Source organism: Copadichromis virginalis, linkage group LG2 (genome assembly GCF_057382275.1).
Source record: "Copadichromis virginalis isolate Kocher_CV1m ecotype Utaka linkage group LG2, C_Virginalis_male_GT1.1, whole genome shotgun sequence".
NCBI classification, from domain to species: domain Eukaryota; kingdom Metazoa; phylum Chordata; class Actinopteri; order Cichliformes; family Cichlidae; genus Copadichromis; species Copadichromis virginalis.
The window spans coordinates 9,587,956-9,607,863 of NC_140619.1; the positions used below are offsets into that span (position 1 = coordinate 9,587,956).

The 19,908-nt window shown below is 41.1% G+C and overlaps 1 protein-coding gene across 1 annotated transcript; it reads right to left on the minus strand.

The window, feature by feature from the left end:
• Nucleotides 1-14,612: 14,612 nt before the first annotated feature.
• LOC146716960 (TBC1 domain family member 2A-like) lies at nt 14,613-16,330 on the minus strand. The gene is made up of 4 exons (XM_085470339.1): nt 16,160-16,330; nt 15,890-16,075; nt 15,144-15,265; nt 14,613-14,814 (listed from the first exon to the last, which is right to left on the minus strand). The coding sequence occupies exons 1-4, from the start codon at nt 16,328-16,330 to the stop codon at nt 14,613-14,615; spliced, it is 681 nt and encodes a 226-aa protein (XP_085326465.1).
• Between the last annotated feature and the right edge of the window lie 3,578 nt (nt 16,331-19,908).

The window sequence follows — 19,908 nt, forward strand, 5'->3', positions numbered from 1 at the left end:
AATGTGTCAGATCAATGTCTTTATTCAAGAATACAAGAAATGGTAATAGCTGCATGTGTGTTTGTGTGTGTGCATAATATGCATACTTTACTTGTTGGATCCAAATCCCACAAGGAATCAAATAAAACAAGAAGACAAACAAAAACAAAACAAAAATATATTTCTCTCCCTTCCCAGGTCAGGTTCACGAAAGCATTGCAGCTCTTTATTCCTCTTGTACAGCTCCAGAGTCTGTCAGCCAAAAAGAAACTACTGAGGTTCCAACACCCAGTGTTTCTGTAAACACAGATGAAAATGAACAGTCATCCACATCTAAAAGATTTGTAGATTCGAGGGACCGGTATAATACATCTAGTACATCTTTGTTTAAACCTCAGAACACAAAAAGGGAACAAACCATTGTATACAGATTTAAAAGTGCGCAAAGCAACGAACAGTCACCCTCTGAAACAGCTGAGGTTATCACAACCATTGTTTCTGTAAATACACAGGAACAGTCACCCACCTCAAAAAAGATTAGTATATTCAAGGGACCAGTGTATCTACTCTGGTCAAAAGAATCCATGCTTCGTACTGATGTCCACAATTCTTTTTTATTCCTCTCACAATCATGGAGCACCGTGAAAACTAGAAACGAGTAAAATAATATCAATAGCACATATGACATCCATCTCAGCCACTTATTTCTTTTCACAAGGTGCACAAGTGCTTAACAAATAACAGCATAATGTTTTTACCGTGTACGCCTTGTAAAAACAGTAGTAGAAAAGTTGTAGGTTCGTGCTCTTGTGGGGGAGACGTATGTTATCCACCACCTCGATAGCTAGCCGAGAGTTCGAGGGTCACTAGAGCCGCCGAGAACGCATGAACTACTTACGGTAGGACGTTTTGCCAAAGTAAGACGTTTTGTCAGAACACCGAGTCCTCAGGAGGATGCAGCCCATGAATTTGGACACGATCTCAGATGCACTTCTGGTGTTGTCATGGCAACCCACACAAACATTTCAGCGTCAGCTACAATGAGGCGGAGCCCTTACTGAGACACTGAGCTCAGGTAGAGTGAAAGACAACATTTTTCCACATCCAAAACAGCAGCGCTGTTCCTGTGACCTCTAGTAAAGCCTCTACTTGGGAAAAGGGAGTCTTTCATCAAAGCATCCTGCAGAAGTTGAATAAAAATATGCAAATGTTTAAATGATGCAACTTAATGAAGGCTGACAGCAGTTGTACTATTTTACATTGCAGCGAACAGGGGTGACCATTATTTTCAACGTTTTTACAGCATTTTTCACATTGAAAGTGAAATAATATAAATAATGTCTCAATTAAATTGCGTTAATATTTAAAAATACAAAAACTACAGCTTTGTTCACAAGCCAATAAAAATGTACTTGGGCCAGTGGTAAATGAAAATAACACTTATTCAGCACCTGGTTGTTGCGGCTGCATCAGGACACCAGATGTTCAGCCTCCATCCTGTAGGCAGACTTATCCCCGTCTGAGAGGAGTCCAATAATGGTGGTGTCATCTGCAAGCTTAATTAATTTGACAGACTGGTGGTTGGAGGTGCGGCAGTTGGTGTACAGGGAGAAGGGCATAGAAGAAAGAACACAGCCCTGAGGGGAGCTCGTGCTGATGGTCCGGGAGTCCAAGACATTCTTCCCCAGCCTCACTGGTTGCTTCCTGTCCATCAGGAAGTCAGTGATCCACCGGCAGATGGGATCAGGCACATTCATCTGGGAAAGCAATCCTTGAAGAAGGTCTGAAAGGATGGTGTTGAAGGTAGAGCTGAAGTCCACAAACAGGATCCTAGCATAGATTCTGCAGGACAAAGTGTAGGGCCATGTTGATGGCATCGTCTACAGAGCTGTTGGCTCTGTATGCAAACTGCAGGGGGTCCAGGAGGGGGGCCGTGAGGGTCTTAAGATAGGAGAGAACCAGGCGCTCAAAAGACTTCCTGACCAGATGTCAGAGCCACAGGTCTGTAGTCTTTTCGTCCAGTGATCTTTGGCTTCTTGAAAGCTATATATGATATAAAAATTATATAAAAACTGTTAATCAGCAAAAGAAATGATATCATAGTTCTTATAAAGAAAGCCTCTATCAATCAAACACCAGCAGTGTAGCAATGTTGTTCACTTACACTGTATATAAAACACAGATTTTGGCTACATCCAGTTTTTACTGTATTATAAACATTTTTTACCATGAAGAGTAAAGTGTTTGGCATTTTTGTCATTGTTATTGAGCTCAGAGATCAGGCCCAGCCCAGTATCTACCTGGTTATGAGCAAGGAGCTGGAGGTGATAACTCAACAATAACCAGGCCATGCATGTATGGATGGATGCATGGATGGATCAGTTTGTAGGCTGTGTGTGGTCAGCAGCAGGCTGCTGGGTGTGGACCAAGAGGGAAAGCCCAGCATGTGAAACCCATCAGCAGAAGGCCAGAACAAAGGTGCACAGACAAACGCAGCCCAGACACTCAGGCAGGACGAGTAAAATAAATGGCAGCAAACACAGTATGATGTGGTAAAATGTGCTTTCTTTCACAAACAGATAGCACAAACAAGAATCACAAGAATCTCCTTTGTGGTTCTTGTTTTTCTTTTGAGTACATTAATAAAAAGTTGAAATAAAGTGGCAATAAAATTCATGCACTGAAGACCACACGAAACCCTAATTCACCCTACTACCTGTTGCCTTCACATTCCATTTGCATCCCTTGTCCACAGAATCAAAAATGACCCTTCTTCACTAAAGATCGAACATAAAGCAATTGCATTTTAAATGGAAGCCCATTTTGCATTAAGAAACACTATCAGCAATCAGAAATTGTGTATATCAGAGTTCTCTGTTTTTACTGTCCTGAAAACTGCATTAATTCAGTGGATGCGGTTAGGTTCAAAACAACGTAATATAAGAGGGCAACCAATTCAATCTAAGAGGGATCCAATTTTTATCCATTCATGTACCAGCTACTGGCTTTTTGCTGTTATGTTCTCATATCGCGTGAGAGTTTATTTGCCAGGTGTCAGAAGTCTAATAATAAAGCTCCGGCACAACGTGGTCGAAGTTACCCGCATATCGGATCGCATCATGTCAGTGAAGATCGACGCCGACCCGACCGTCCTACGGATTATCTCCTGCTATGCACCACAGACCAACTGCCCCGACGAGGAGAAGACAGAATTCTGGCGCGCCCTCGACGACCACCTGCAAACGATTAGCCCTGAGGAACACGTGGCGGTAGGCGGCGACCTAAATGGACATGTAGGCAAGGGGAGAGACGGATATCACCGATTCCATGGCGGCCAAGGATTTGGGACCAGAAACGACGAGGGTTGCCGGGTACTGGACTACGCAGAGGCCCACGATCTTGCCGTGACCAACACCTTCTTCAAAAAGAAGCCGGCACACCTCATCACGTACTCCAGCGGCGGCAGAGACACCCAAATCGACTACTGGCTAGTCCGAAGACCCCATCTCAGCCTAGTCACGAACGTAAAAGTCATACCATCAACCAATATTGGCTCTCAACATCGGCTACTTGTGATGGATCTCCGACTCAACCTTGGCCAACGACGACGAAGAACACCAACCACGACGGTGGAGAAGATCAAGTGGTGGCGCCTCCCTGAGGGATCCAATTTTTATCCATTCATGTACCAGCTACTGGCTTTTTGCTGTTATGTTCTCATATCGCATGAGAGTTTATTTGCCAGGTGTCAGAAGTCTAATAATGAATAAAGTTCAGGATATGCTTAAAAACTCACCTCAGTATAGCCGTCATCAGAAGGAAGTGCGCTTCACTGACTCATCAACTTGTCTCAGGCTTTCCACAAAGTTTCACAGTTGACCTTAAAGTAAGATGCTGCAAGCTTACCTTGCAGTGTATTACTTTTTAAGGTCTAAAGACCTTAAAGTGCGCTATAGATTGAAGTGATTTGAACTGACAACAGGGCTAATTCAGCACTTCAAGTTAACATCAATAAAAGTTTTTAAATTTATTCTGATTTCCGTTTGTTTTCATTGCCTGTGCTATCTGTTATTTAGTTCAAATTGTGGGTAGATAATGCTGTGCTGTCATGTGACCTGTTCTCTCATGTGTGGCTTTCTCTTGTTTTGTATGTATTTCTCGTTTGTTATTTATTCCTATTTTATTCCTGCAATTGGTATGGAATTCATTTTTTTTAAAAATTGATCAGTGTTTTGAAATTAGATGTGATGAACATGTGACCTTAATTTACAAAATCAACATCATGTTGGATTCAATGAGACATGAAACTAGTGCATGAAACAGGTCTCAGTAAATGTTCTCATAGACTGCAATACACTGCCCCCTGCTGGTCATTATAAAGTCTGCAGATGTCATTTGACATGAATGTCATATTTGTGAAACAAAATAAAGGACTCTGTAAAATAAATGAAAATCAAATATTTATATACAGAATATTTATGTACAAATGCTGAAAAAGACATTTGAACAAGATGCACACCCAGTAAAATGTAAAAAAAAAAAAAGAAAAGTCAGTTTTATCATGTGACTATCATGCTGTCATTTCTGCACAATGCACTTTACACCAGATCAAAATAAAACACTGTGAGGTCGTTCTAACCGGAAGCCCAGAGAGCGTCGACAATGCAGCACAATGCCCTGAAGCATCAGCATCAAAATATACTTCAAGTACCAAAAAGTACTCATTGTGCAGAATGCCCTATTTTTGAATAGCTGGACATTTTAATTACTTTATCACCAGCTGTGACTACAGCTGATAATCAACCATGTTTCATAGGGATGTGACTACATTTAGAAATGTCACGCATTTTTAGGTATAAAGCAAAAGATGCAATGAAATAAATAAGCTATCACATATTAATCCAAATGAATTCACTGAAATACATCTGCACATTTCTGCAGCCTGACTTATTACACACGTGAACACAGTACACATTTGTTTACTGCAAGCTTGTTTCAGAGATGTGATGCAGTTAAATCTGTATGCGTCTGTTTCCTTGTAGTGTTAGTAGAGATGGTGAACCTGACACAATCCTGTGTTTAGTGTGAAGGAAACCAGTTAACAGCCGGTTTAGTGAAATTCTCTTGAACTCATGGAAAACTCATCGTCGTCTCGAAGTGAGCAGCTGAAGCGTCCCGTGTGATCAGAGGTCCTCGTCGTCCTCGCTCACCATGACGTCGAGCTCTTTGTATTTCCGTACGACGCTCTCGGTGATGACCTCCTTGTGCTGCTCCTCCAGCTCACGCAGCTCCACCTGCAGGTGCTCCAGGTGGAGCACTCGCCGGTTCCTCAGCAGCCGGCTGGGGAATGGGTTCATGTCGTTGAAGGCGATGCTGGTCAGCTTCCTGCATGGACACACGCAGGTGGAAAGGACTCGATCACCAACACAGAGGAACTGGAAACTGATCAGCTTGAGTGTTTCTGTTTTATGCTGCTTGATACTTCAGGTACTGCAGTTTGAGCAGGAAATACTGGACTGACTGGACCACATGTATCCGAGAGCTGCAGATACTTAAAAATCTTTAAATCGTTGTTACTGTGATCAGGGAAATTTAAACTTCTCACAAAATTTCAGTAAAAAGGGTTTGAAGCTCAAAGATTCAACAGCTACATCCGCTACACTTCTGAGAGTGTAACAGCTCGTAGATTAAGGCGGGTGGAGGCGAGTGCGTACCTGGCATTGGAGACGGTCTTTGTGAAGAAGCGTAGGTACTGGTAGATCTCCACGCTGTCGTGAATCTTCAGGATGTCGTCCTCTTTGTATTTGAACAGAGCCAGAGTGTATCTGAAGATCACCTGCAGCACAGACACGCATTTCATAACAGGACACTCACGCCACACAATTAATTGGAAACTTTGAGGAGGTGAGTCATAAAATTACTCTTTCAGTTGTGGTGCAGTTGGGCCCTTTACTCATTACAGCTCTGATCGATTTCCAATAAGCCACTTGGTTCCTCAGTTGCCAGATAATATTAACTTACTTGGTAGTTGAGCTTTAAGTTTAAATTAAACTTTTGGGTTGGATCTACGTGGCTGAAGCTGTTGTCAGCATTTATCCCTGTGTGGTATATATTTCTGTCTGAACTGTGATTTTATTTCCTGAGACAAACGATGTAAAAGCTGTGCTGCATTTGTCACATTGCAGAAACAAGCCCAAAGCCATTGTCCCGCTCATCGTCTGGATTTACGCTGCTTGTGGTAGACTGTGAGGTCGTTACTAGAATGATCTGCTTTCCCACTCCTATTTCATGTCACATGACAGTTCCCCATGCTTAGTAAACAATGTCTTATTACTCCTAAAATGTAAATAAAGACATCTAAAGGTGAAAACAAAATCATTTTTGTTTCCATGGACACTACTGTGGTGCATTCAAGTGTTGTCTGCATTTCTGTCATGGTGTGTTCGGGTGTATGGTACCTTGGTACCCTCATACAGGAAGGCGTCCCACAGAGGCATCAGGATGTCGCTGGGCAGACTCTCCACAAAAACCACCAGGAACCAGTTGAAGGTGACCAGAGAGACGTCAATGTTGTGATCCTCAAAGTGAGATGCCAGGCGAGGAAGCTTCTCCGCCATGAAGTCCTTCAGCACGCGCTGGTCCGCCTGAGCACAAAGACTCACAGAGATCAGCCTCACTGATCACTAAAACAGATCACAGCAGGCAAGCAGGTGAGTGTGTCTGCTGACCTGAGAGGCCAACCAGATTCTTGGTGTAGTAGTCCTGAGGCATGATGGCTTCCACGACTGCCACCAGACACCAGAAGGCGTCTTCGTCACTTTGGAGGACCAACAGAGCGAGGGCCGCTAACCTGTGGACATTGATGGAAGGTGACGTTGTGTCTGGAAGGCGGGTCCACATAAGAACTCAGATATAATATTTATATTTTTGTTCTAACCTGTTGAGTCCCTGGCAGCAGCCAATGGCAAGGTTGTGCCAGCCAGCAGGATGCTGCGGAGCTGCTGAAGGGCGGGGCTGGAGTCTGAAAGTAAGAGCTCGTTTAGACTCTATTCTGTGAACAGGCTTGCTCCCACGAATATGTGAATTCATCTGTAAAAGAGTTTAACTCTAATGCACCTGTTCCTCCTGCTCCCTGCTGCAGGGCGGCCTGTTGGACTACGAATGCCAGTGCGGAGCTAAGAAGATCAAAGAGGAGCTGTTGTTCTTGAACCTGCCAAAGTGAGTAACCTCAAATCGGTCCCCAAAGGCCTCAAACCACCACAGTTCAGTCGGTGTCAGTTTTGTTCATGTCATGTCCTCCTTGCGTCTTCCTTTGAGCCTCTCCTCTTTGTCTCATCTCTTTCAGTGTGCTGATCCTCCAGCTGAAGTGGTTTACGTTCACTCCATCGTTCACCGTGGAGAAGAAGAACAGCCCCATTGTTCTGACACAGCAGCTGGTGATCAGCCAGGACACAGCCTTTACTGAAGAGGTAAGGGAAAAGGCACACCGTTCATTTCAAGTATGGATGGAGCCCATTTCTAAGCTAACGGGTGGTGCCGCTGCCCTCTCCCAGTAAACTGCTCGCTATTTGTTGGTCAGCGTGATCAGTCGTTTGGGCTCCTCAGCTTACAGCGGTGAGTGGGTGCTTTCAGACACATGTGCTGAATGCAGGTCAGCTTTGAAAGTTTATGAGACGTTAATAAGTGCGCCTTCTCCTCTCAGGACATTACGTCTGTGACGGCGTTCACCAGATGAGCGGAAGAGACGACGTCACAGACAGCCGGCTCACGTACGATGACGAGTTGGTCTGCCAGACCACGTGTGAGTCTGTGTGTGAGCAGCGGCAGAGAACAGCTTACCTGCTATTCTATAAAAGACAGGTGACGTCTCCCAGCAAACAGTCAGCATGTCTGTGCAAATATTCAGTGTAACTTGTAGAAAAACCCTCACACTCAGTTTATTTGTGTTTTTCTTTTTCTATTTCTTACTTTCTTTGCCGCACTAGAAAGGCAGCAGAGTCGGGACTCAGATCTGCAGCAACACCTTCATTGTTATTGTTATTATTGTTGTTAGTACTGTTGTTGTTATGATTGATATTGTTACTGTTATGATCAGTTTTATTATTATTATTATCATTATTAATTTTTTAATACATTTGTTTATCTTTATTATTATTAGTAGTAATGTTGTTGTTTATGTTGTTATTGTTATTATTATTACTGGTATTTTTGACATTATTATTATTATTATTTTGTTGTTATTGTCATTATTAGTAGAAGTAGTATTAGTTATATCATTTTTATATCAGCCTGGAGTGAACAACATGAAAGCATGGATCCATCCTCCCTCACATTCACAATTCAGGCTGCTGGTGTAATCGTGCGGGGGATATTTTCCTGGTACACTTTGGGACCTTTAAATGCTACAGTCTGAGTATTGTTATGACCACAGTGTACCCTCTTCTGATGGCTGAAAGTAAAAGGGGGTCCAGTACCGGTTCCGGTACCAGGCCTACTGACAATTTAACATAATGTAAAATGGTAACATCGTAAAGATAATGTTACAATTTAACATAATGTAAATGGTAACATTGTAAACATAATGTTACCATTTAACACAATGTAAAATGGTAACATTGTAAACAGAATGTTACCATTTAACACAATGTAAAATGGTAACATTGTAAACAGAATGTTACCATTTAACACAAGGTAAAATGGTAACATTGTAAACAGAATGTTACCATTTAACACAAGGTAAAATGGTAACATTGTAAACAGAATGTTACCATTTAACACAATGTGAAATGGTAACATTGTAAACAGAATGTTACCATTTAACACAAGGTAAAATGGTAACATTGTAAACAGAATGTTACCATTTAACATAATGTAAAATGGTAACATTGTAAACAGAATGTTACCATTTAACACAATGTAAAATGGTAACATTGTAAACAGAATGTTACCATTTAACATAATGTAAAATGGTAACATTGTAAACAGAATGTTACCATTTAACATAATGTAAAATGGTAACATTGTAAACAGAATGTTACCATTTAACACAATGTAAAATGATAACATTGTAAACAGAATGTTACCATTTAACACAATGTAAAATGGTAACATTGTAAACAGAATGTTACCATTTAACACAATGTAAAATGGTAACATTGTAAACAGAATGTTACCATTTAACATAATGTTAAATGGTAACATTGTAAACAGAATGTTACCATTTAACACAATGTAAAATGGTAACATTGTAAACAGAATGTTACCATTTAACATAATGTGAAATGGTAACATTGTAAACAGAATGTTACCATTTAACACAATGTAAAATGGTAACATTGTAAACAGAATGTTACCATTTAACACAAGGTAAAATGGTAACATTGTAAACAGAATGTTGCCATTTAACATTATGTTAAATATAACTAACGGATTTACTTTACCAAATGGACCATCCCGGCCTTGCCGTATTGGTCTATTTGATTCACCTTTGTTTTTATTGTTTATTTTATTTTCACTTGCTACACATAGGACAGACATGACTGGGGGAAAGAAAGGGGAGAAAGAAAGAGGGAAAGAAAAACAGCAGGGAAGAGGAATGGTGATAAAGGGCAAAAAACAAAAACCAACAAAACAAACAGACAAAAAATATATATATCAGTCACTTCAACTCAAAGAAGTCCAGACGCTTTTCTTTCCAAGCTCCTTTGACTGACTGTTAGGACAACTTATTTATTGCAAGCATGCAGTACAAGAATAACTCGATGTTTCTGACTTTGCATTACGAATTGTTTACCCACTGACAAACATTTCAAATGAAATTAAATTCAAAAACAATTTGTGGTAACCTGATTTTAATTCAAAAAGAATCATTAACAACACTTCTTGTAATGGTGTCAAAATCAGCCCAACTTTTATTTTCAAATGCAAAAAGTAAAAGAAAATGAGCCAACATACTGGACACATATAATTGTCAATATAATTGTTTATAAACAATTATACTGTCATCATTGTTACAGATATGGAAACTTTATTAACAATTTGTCCAAGTAAAAAAATGCCCTGCTAATTGTTGGGGTTTTCTCTCCTCTAGCCCTTTCCTTTAAGCTCTTCTTTACATCCCCCCACCCCCACCTTTTCTTTTTTCTTAATAATATAACAATAAAAACAATTGGCTGCATTTTAAATGTGTCAGATCAATGTCTTTATTCAAGAATACAAGAAATGGTAATAGCTGCATGTGTGTTTGTGTGTGTGCATAATATGCATACTTTACTTGTTGGATCCAAATCCCACAAGGAATCAAATAAAACAAGAAGACAAACAAAAACAAAACAAAAATATATTTCTCTCCCTTCCCAGGTCAGGTTCACAAAAGCATTGCAGCTCTTTATTCCTCTTGTACAGCTCCAGAGTCTGTCAGCCAAAAAGAAACTACTGAGGTTCCAACACCCAGTGTTTCTGTAAACACAGATGAAAATGAACAGTCATCCACATCTAAAAGATTTGTAGATTCGAGGGACCGGTATAATACATCTAGTACATCTTTGTTTAAACCTCAGAACACAAAAAGGGAACAAACCATTGTATACAGATTTAAAAGTGCGCAAAGCAACGAACAGTCACCCTCTGAAACAGCTGAGGTTATCACAACCATTGTTTCTGTAAATACACAGGAACAGTCACCCACCTCAAAAAGATTAGTATATTCAAGGGACCAGTGTATCTACTCTGGTCAAAAGAATCCATGCTTCGTACTGATGTCCACAATTCTTTTTTATTCCTCTCACAATCATGGAGCACCGTGAAAACTAGAAACGAGTAAAATAATATCAATAGCACATATGACATCCATCTCAGCCACTTATTTCTTTTCACAAGATGCACAAGTGCTTAACAAATAACAGCATAATGTTTTTACCGTGTACGCCTTGTAAAACCAGTAGTAGAAAAGTTGTAGGTTCGTGCTCTTGTGGGGGAGACGTATGTTATCCACCACCTCGATAGCTAGCCGAGAGTTCGAGGGTCACTAGAGCCGCCGAGAACGCATGAACTACTTACGGTAGGACGTTTTGCCAAAGTAAGACGTTTTGTCAGAACACCGAGTCCTCAGGAGGATGCAGCCCATGAATTTGGACACGATCTCAGATGCACTTCTGGTGTTGTCATGGCAACCCACACAAACATTTCAGCGTCAGCTACAATGAGGCGGAGCCCTTACTGAAACACTGAGCTCAGGTAGAGTGAAAGACAACATTTTTCCGCATCCAAAACAGCAGCGCTGTTCCTGTGACCTCTAGTAAAGCCTCTACTTGGGAAAAGGGAGTCTTTCATCAAAGCATCCTGCAGAAGTTGAATAAAAATATGCAAATGTTTAAATGATGCAACTTAATGAAGGCTGACAGCAGTTGTACTATTTTACATTGCAGCGAACAGGGGTGACCATTATTTTCAACGTTTTTACAGCATTTTTCACATTGAAAGTGAAATAATATAAATAATGTCTCAATTAAATTGCGTTAATATTTAAAAATACAAAAACTACAGCTTTGTTCACAAGCCAATAAAAATGTACTTGGGCCAGTGGTAAATGAAAATAACACTTATTCAGCACCTGGTTGTTGCGGCTGCATCAGGACACCAGATGTTCAGCCTCCATCCTGTAGGCAGACTTATCCCCGTCTGAGAGGAGTCCAATAATGGTGGTGTCATCTGCAAGCTTAATTAATTTGACAGACTGGTGGTTGGAGGTGCGGCAGTTGGTGTACAGGGAGAAGGGCATAGAAGAAAGAACACAGCCCTGAGGGGAGCTCGTGCTGATGGTCCGGGAGTCCAAGACATTCTTCCCCAGCCTCACTGGTTGCTTCCTGTCCGTCAGGAAGTCAGTGATCCACCGGCAGATGGGATCAGGCACATTCATCTGGGAAAGCAATCCTTGAAGAAGGTCTGAAAGGATGGTGTTGAAGGTAGAGCTGAAGTCCACAAACAGGATCCTAGCATAGATTCTGCAGGACAAAGTGTAGGGCCATGTTGATGGCATCGTCTACAGACCTGTTGGCTCTGTATGCAAACTGCAGGGGGTCCAGGAGGGGGGCCGTGAGGGTCTTAAGATAGGAGAGAACCAGGCGCTCAAAAGACTTCCTGACCAGATGTCAGAGCCACAGGTCTGTAGTCTTTTCGTCCAGTGATCTTTGGCTTCTTGAAAGCTATATATGATATAAAAATTATATAAAAACTGTTAATCAGCAAAAGAAATGATATCATAGTTCTTATAAAGAAAGCCTCTATCAATCAAACACCAGCAGTGTAGCAATGTTGTTCACTTACACTGTATATAAAACACTGATTTTGGCTACATCCAGTTTTTACTGTATTATAAACATTTTTTACCATGAAGAGTAAAGTGTTTGGCATTTTTGTCATTGTTATTGAGCTCAGAGATCAGGCCCAGCCCAGTATCTACCTGGTTATGAGCAAGGAGCTGGAGGTGATAACTCAACAATAACCAGGCCATGCATGCATGGATGGATCAGTTTGTAGGCTGTGTGTGGTCAGCAGCAGGCTGCTGGGTGTGGACCAAGAGGGAAAGCCCAGCATGTGAAACCCATCAGCAGAAGGCCAGAACAAAGGTGCACAGACAAACGCAGCCCAGACACTCAGGCAGGACGAGTAAAATAAATGGCAGCAAACACAGTATGATGTGGTAAAATGTGCTTTCTTTCACAAACAGATAGCACAAACAAGAATCACAAGAATCTCCTTTGTGGTTCTTGTTTTTCTTTTGAGTATATTAATAAAAAGTTGAAATAAAGTGGCAATAAAATTCATGCACTGAAGACCACACGAAACCCTAATTCACCCTACTACCTGTTGCCTTCACATTCCATTTGCATCCCTTGTCCACAGAATCAAAAATGACCCTTCTTCACTAAAGATCGAACATAAAGCAATTGCATTTTAAATGGAAGCCCATTTTGCATTAAGAAACACTATCAGCAATCAGAAATTGTGTATATCAGAGTTCTCTGTTTTTACTGTCCTGAAAACTGCATTAATTCAGTGGATGCGGTTAGGTTCAAAACAACATAATATAAGAGGGCAACCAATTCAATCTAAGAGGGATCCAATTTTTATCCATTCATGTACCAGCTACTGGCTTTTTGCTGTTATGTTCTCATATCGCGTGAGAGTTTATTTGCCAGGTGTCAGAAGTCTAATAATGAATAAAGTTCAGGATATGCTTAAAAACTCACCTCAGTATAGCCGTCATCAGAAGGAAGTGCGCTTCACTGACTCATCAACTTGTCTCAGGCTTTCCACAAAGTTTCACAGTTGACCTTAAAGTAAGATGCTGCAAGCTTACCTTGCAGTGTATTACTTTTTAAGGTCTAAAGACCTTAAAGTGCGCTATAGATTGAAGTGATTTGAACTGACAACAGGGCTAATTCAGCACTTCAAGTTAACATCAATAAAAGTTTTTAAATTTATTCTGATTTCCGTTTGTTTTCATTGCCTGTGCTATCTGTTATTTAGTTCAAATTGTGGGTAGATAATGCTGTGCTGTCATGTGACCTGTTCTCTCATGTGTGCCTTTCTCTTGTTTTGTATGTATTTCTCGTTTGTTATTTATTCCTATTTTATTCCTGCAATTGGTATGGAATTCATTTTTTTAAAAAATTGATCAGTGTTTTGAAATTAGATGTGATGAAGATGTGACCTTAATTTACAAAATCAACATCATGTTGGATTCAATGAGACATGAAACTAGTGCATGAAACAGGTCTCAGTAAATGTTCTCATAGACTGCAATACACTGCCCCCTGCTGGTCATTATAAAGTCTGCAGATGTCATTTGACATGAATGTCATATTTGTGAAACAAAATAAAGGACTCTGTAAAATAAATGAAAATCAAATATTTATATACAGAATATTTATGTACAAATGCTGAAAAAGACATTTGAACAAGATGCACACCCAGTAAAATTAAAAAAAAAAAGAAAAGTCAGTTTTATCATGTGACTATCATGCTGTCATTTCTGCACAATGCACTTTACACCAGATCAAAATAAAACACTGTGAGGTCGTTCTAACCGGAAGCCCAGAGAGCTTCGACAATGCAGCACAATGCCCTGAAGCATCAGCATCAAAATATACTTCAAGTACCAAAAAGTACTCATTGTGCAGAATGCCCTATTTTTGAATAGCTGGACATTTAATTACTTTATCACCAGCTGTGACTACAGCTGATAATCAACCATGTTTCATAGGGATGTGACTACATTTAGAAATGTCACGCATTTTTAGGTATAAAGCAAAAGATGCAATGAAATAAATAAGCTATCACATATTAATCCAAATGAATTCACTGAAATACATCTGCACATTTCTGCAGCCTGACTTATTACACACGTGAACACAGTACACATTTGTTTACTGCAAGCTTGTTTCAGAGATGTGATGCAGTTAAATCTGTATGCGTCTGTTTCCTTGTAGTGTTAGTAGAGATGGTGAACCTGACACAATCCTGTGTTTAGTGTGAAGGAAACCAGTTAACAGCCGGTTTAGTAAAATTCTCTTGAACTCATGGAAAACTCATCGTCATCTCGAAGTGAGCAGCTGAAGCGTCCCGTGTGATCAGAGGTCCTCGTCGTCCTCGCTCACCATGACGTCGAGCTCTTTGTCTTTCCGTACGACGCTCTCGGTGATGAACTCCTTGTGCTGCTCCTCCAGCTCACGCAGCTCCGCCTGCAGGCGCTCCAGGTGGAGCACTCGCCTGTTCCTCAGCAGCCGGCTGGGGAATGGGTTCATGTCGTTGAAGGCGATGCTGGTCAGCTTCCTGCATGGACACACGCAGGTGGAAAGGACTCGATCACCAACACAGAGGAACTGGAAACTGATCAGCTTGAGTGTTTCTGTTTTATGCTGCTTGATACTTCAGGTACTGCAGTTTGAGCAGGAAATACTGGACTGACTGGACCACATGTATCCGAGAGCTGCAGATACTTAAAAATCTTTAAATCGTTGTTACTGTGATCAGGGAAATTTAAACTTCTCACAAAATTTCAGTAAAAAGGGTTTGAAGCTCAAAGATTCAACAGCTACATCCGCTACACTTCTGAGAGTGTAACAGCTCGTAGATTAAGGCGGGTGGAGGCGAGTGCGTACCTGGCATTGGAGACGGTCTTTGTGAAGAAGCGTAGGTACTGGTAGATCTCCACGCTGTCGTGAATCTTCAGGATGTCGTCCTCTTTGTATTTGAACAGAGCCAGAGTGTATCTGAAGATCACCTGCAGCACAGACACGCATTTCATAACAGGACACTCACGCCACACAATTAATTGGAAACTTTGAGGAGGTGAGTCATAAAATTACTCTTTCAGTTGTGGTGCAGTTGGGCCCTTTACTCATTACAGCTCTGATCGATTTCCAATAAGCCACTTGGTTCCTCAGTTGCCAGATAATATTAACTTACTTGGTAGTTGAGCTTTAAGTTTAAATTAAACTTTTGGGTTGGATCTACGTGGCTGAAGCTGTTGTCAGCATTTATCCCTGTGTGGTATATATTTCTGTGTCTGAACTGTGATTTTATTTCCTGAGACAAACGATGTAAAAGCTGTGCTGCATTTGTCACATTGCAGAAACAAGCCCAAAGCCATTGTCCCGCTCATCGTCTGGATTTACGCTGCTTGTGGTAGACTGTGAGGTCGTTACTAGAATGATCTGCTTTCCCACTCCTATTTCATGTCACATGACAGTTCCCCATGCTTAGTAAACAATGTCTTATTACTCCTAAAATGTAAATAAAGACATCTAAAGGTGAAAACAAAATGATTTTTGTTTCCATGGACACTACTGTGGTGCATTCAAGTGTTGTCTGCATTTCTGTCATGGTGTGTTCGGGTGTATGGTACCTTGGTACCCTCATACAGGAAGGCGTCCCACAGAGGCATCAGGATGTCGCTGGGCAGACTCTCCACAAAAACCACCAGGAACCAGTTGAAGGTGACCAGAGAGACGTCAATGTTGTGATCCTCAAAGTGAGATGCCAGGCGAGGAAGCTTCTCCGCCATGAAGTCCTTCAGCACGCGCTGGTCCGCCTGAGCACAAAGACTCACAGAGATCAGCCTCACTGATCACTAAAACAGATCACAGCAGGCAAGCAGGTGAGTGTGTCTGCTGACCTGAGAGGCCACCAGATTCTTGGTGTAGTAGTCCTGAGGCATGATGGCTTCCACCACTGCCACCAGACACCAGAAGGCGTCTTCGTCACTTTGGAGGACCAGCAGAGCGAGGGCCGCTAACCTGTGGACATTGATGGAAGGTGAGGTTCTGCCTGGAAGGCGGGTCCACATAAGAACTCAGATATAAAATTTATACTTTTGTTCTGACCTGTTGAGTACCTGGCAGTAGCCAATGGCAGGGTTATGCCCGGAGAAGGCCAGAAGGATGCGGCGGAGCTGCTGGAGGGCAGGGCTGAAGGGTGGGGCTGGAGGGCGGGGCTGGACGGCGAGGAGAAGTGCTGATTGGTCGTCAGGGTTCGGTGAAGGTCCAGCTGGACCTGCCTGGAGGCAGGATTAGGAGCTGTCCGACTCTTCTCACACAGCTGGAAACAGAACAGGATTACTGAGTGCTCGCCAGCATTCCCAACAGGAAGGAGGAGGAGCCACCTGTGCTCAGGTGCGGATAAAGCACTCTGTTGGCAGAGGTATGAAAATGCGCAGTAAAATCTAACGTGCATAGCTAACTTCATCAACGACATTTTGGGAGGAATAATCACACATCAGCCTTCGCCCATTTTTTGATGAACGCATACGCCCCCTAGAGCGCGCTAACTTTATTAACAGCCACACAAATGTAAAGCACACATCAAACATAAATAAACCATTTGACTGTCTCCATAATTGAGAGCATTTTCTCTTCTTATTTCAACACCCCCACTTGCTCTCATATTATGATGCTCTTAAGTAAACAAAAAAAACAACAAACAAAAGGTTTCTTCCTCAGTACTGTATACATGTTCGTATACCATGTTAATGCCCAAACATAAACTTCTCAAACTTGAACAGCTTAACTTTTGTTGCAGGCTTTGTCATTACATCTGCAACCATCTCTTCTGTTGAACAATAATCCAGAGTTATTTTTCCTGCACTCACAGTTGATCTCACAAAGTTGTACTTTATGTCAACATGTTTACATCTCTGTCTCGTCACAGGATTCTTCGCCAACGCAATTGCACCCTGATTATCTTCATGAACTTTTGGCGGTGCATATTTTTGTCCATCAATACCTTGTAACAGTTGCATTAGGTACAAAACTTCTTGTAGGGTCGCAGCTAAAGCCATGTACTCCGCTTCACAGGTAGATAATGCAACAGTAGGTTGTCTTTTGGTTTTCCATGAGATTAAAGGACCATCTACAGACAAGCTTATGCAATAACCAGTTGTACTCCGTCTGTCTGTTACATCAGCTGCCCAATCAGCATCGCTGTATGCCCACAACCTCAGTTCTTTGTTGTCACATTTCCTGTAACACAGTTCTTTCTCGGTTGTCCCTTTCAGATACCTCAGTACTAGAGCAGGGCGATATGGCCAAAAATATTTATCACGATATATATTTGAAAATTTGCGATAACGATATAACTGACGATATAATTGATGCGAGACAAAATACAACTCCACAACATTACTAGCGCAAAAAGAAAACCTTCCATTTATTTTCACTTAAATAAGAAGCTGGTTTTTATGTACATTAAAGCTTTATAAAAATGTAACAGTGCAAATACAAATTCCTTGCTGAAAGTTTAATCAAAAGGCATTTCCAGTAGAAATGGGCTGACATATCCTGAGCATAACCATATATAATATCCACTGAAGTTAAAAAGAGGTGCTTTGCAAAATTAAACTGCAGTATGCAATACGTATTTTTCGGACCATAAGGTGCACGGGATTATAAGGCACATCAAGCGAAACAAAGCAGTCAGATAAATCAAACTTTATTAAACTCATTCTTCTTGCTTCCTCCACTTCTGTACCATTGATTCATTAATGTTGAATTCTCTGGCAGCTGCTCTATTCCCATGTTGTTGCAGTATATTAATGACTAACCTCGTATTGTGGATGGATTATCTCAGTTGTTCTCCTGACTGAAGTTTGGTCTGTTTACAGCACCCTGCCATGCGATTGCATTTGTCTCTAACCATGAGGAACCTTAACGTTAACTTTTATAAGTGGAAAAGTGTTAGTGTTCGTCCTCCAGCTTCCCTGTTTATGTTATGCTAACATAGCTGTGTCGCTAGCGATTACGTAGCACATCATTATATACCAGCTAGCCCAACTTCAGTAACCCTACAAACGTCACTGCTGTTTAGTTTCCTGTCTTCATTTATGTTGGAAGTGATAGCAGAGCTGTACGTTTGATTTTTTTCAGAAATCTCTCAGTCAGAACATGCAATATCATGCTTAGGTAACTAGCGAGCTAACTTCCGCTAGCTTCCCGCTAACTTCTAACTCTGTTAAATGTAATAAATTTTGTTTTAATGGATGCCTGGAAGTTAAACTTCATAGTTACACCTGGTAAAGCAGCAATGCTGATCGTTTTATTAAAGTTGCAGTGTTCGTTTGAACTGAATGATAAGGAGTTTAGGACCCAGATTACTCCCAGATTTAAGAGCATCTTAGTCCGACAAATACGACAATAACGACGGCCGCTTGCATGTTCTGCAAAAAAATGTGCTTTGTCGTGTATCTGACGGACAAACACCAAACCAGTTCCACATCACTGAAGTTGCACCATTTTTACAAACCAATTCTGGTTCATCTGTTTCACTCAACAATCGGCCATGTGCGTATGAAAACAAAGGCACTGCGCATGCGCGTTTTACTCATATTCTATCGCGATATTTCATTTTCCTATTGTTGCCTAACATTATACCAGTATTACCGTGAACGGTATAATATGGCCCAGCCCTACTCAGTACATGTTTTACTGTAGTCCATTTGTCTTCAGTTGGCTCAGTAAAGTACTGTGAAAGTTTACTGACTATAAAACTCAAGTCCGGTCTTGTGCATGTAGCCAAATAGATCAGACTACCAACTGCCTCTCTGTACCTTTTGACATCACTCATCTTTTCTGCATCATCAGCATAGTTCAGTTTTTGCTCACAAGGTGTCTGTCTTTCTTTACAATCCTGCATGTTGAATCTTTCAAGTATTTTTTCCACATATTGTTTTTGTGACATTTTTACACAGTTATCACTCTGGTCAAAATCTATACCAATGAAATGTCTCAGTTTACCCAAATCCTTCATTTTGAATTTTGCTGCAAGCATTTTCTTCACAACAGTTAGTTCACTTTCATCACTAGCAGCAATGATCAGGTCATCTACCCATACAATCAGAATCACCTTCTTATTTTCTGTCATTTTTGTGTAAACACAATGGTCAGCGGGGTTTTGCACAAAGTTGTTCTCACTCAGATATTCATGCAACAACTTGTTCCAATTCCGGCCTGATTGTTTTAATGTCTTAATAAACTGATCCGTAAGGCCAGCAATGTTGTGGGGATGGAGCTGGACTCCCTCAAGGTGGTGTCGGAGAGGCGGATGCTGTCTAAGATAAAGACAATGTTGGATAACACCTCCCACCCACTCCATGACATGTTGGTCAGTCACAGGAGCTCGTTCAGTGAGAGACTGAGATTACCGAAAAGCACCACTGAACGACACAGGAAATCATTCCTGCCTGTGGCCATCTCCCTGTACAACGCATCCACTTAACACACTGTTTGCTGCTACAACTACACATGTTTCTTTTCCAAATATTTATTTATAAGTGACTTATGTATGTATGTATGTATGTATGTATGTATGTATATATATGTATATATTGTACTATTCTTAGTTAGCGTATTGTCTGTCTTGTCTTAATGTTGG

Bases quoted from the DNA above. Each gene is read 5' to 3' on its own strand.
- LOC146716960 (XM_085470339.1), bottom strand. From the start codon at position 16,330: ATGTGGACCCGCCTTCCAGGCAGAACCTCACCTTCCATCAATGTCCAC. The intron at 16,076-16,159 runs GTCAGCAGACAC...CTTTGTGCTCAG, and splicing joins AGAATCTGGTGGCCTCTCAG to GCGGACCAGCGCGTGCTGAA. The intron at 15,266-15,889 runs GTACCATACACC...TCTGTGCTGCAG, and splicing joins TCCTGTATGAGGGTACCAAG to GTGATCTTCAGATACACTCT.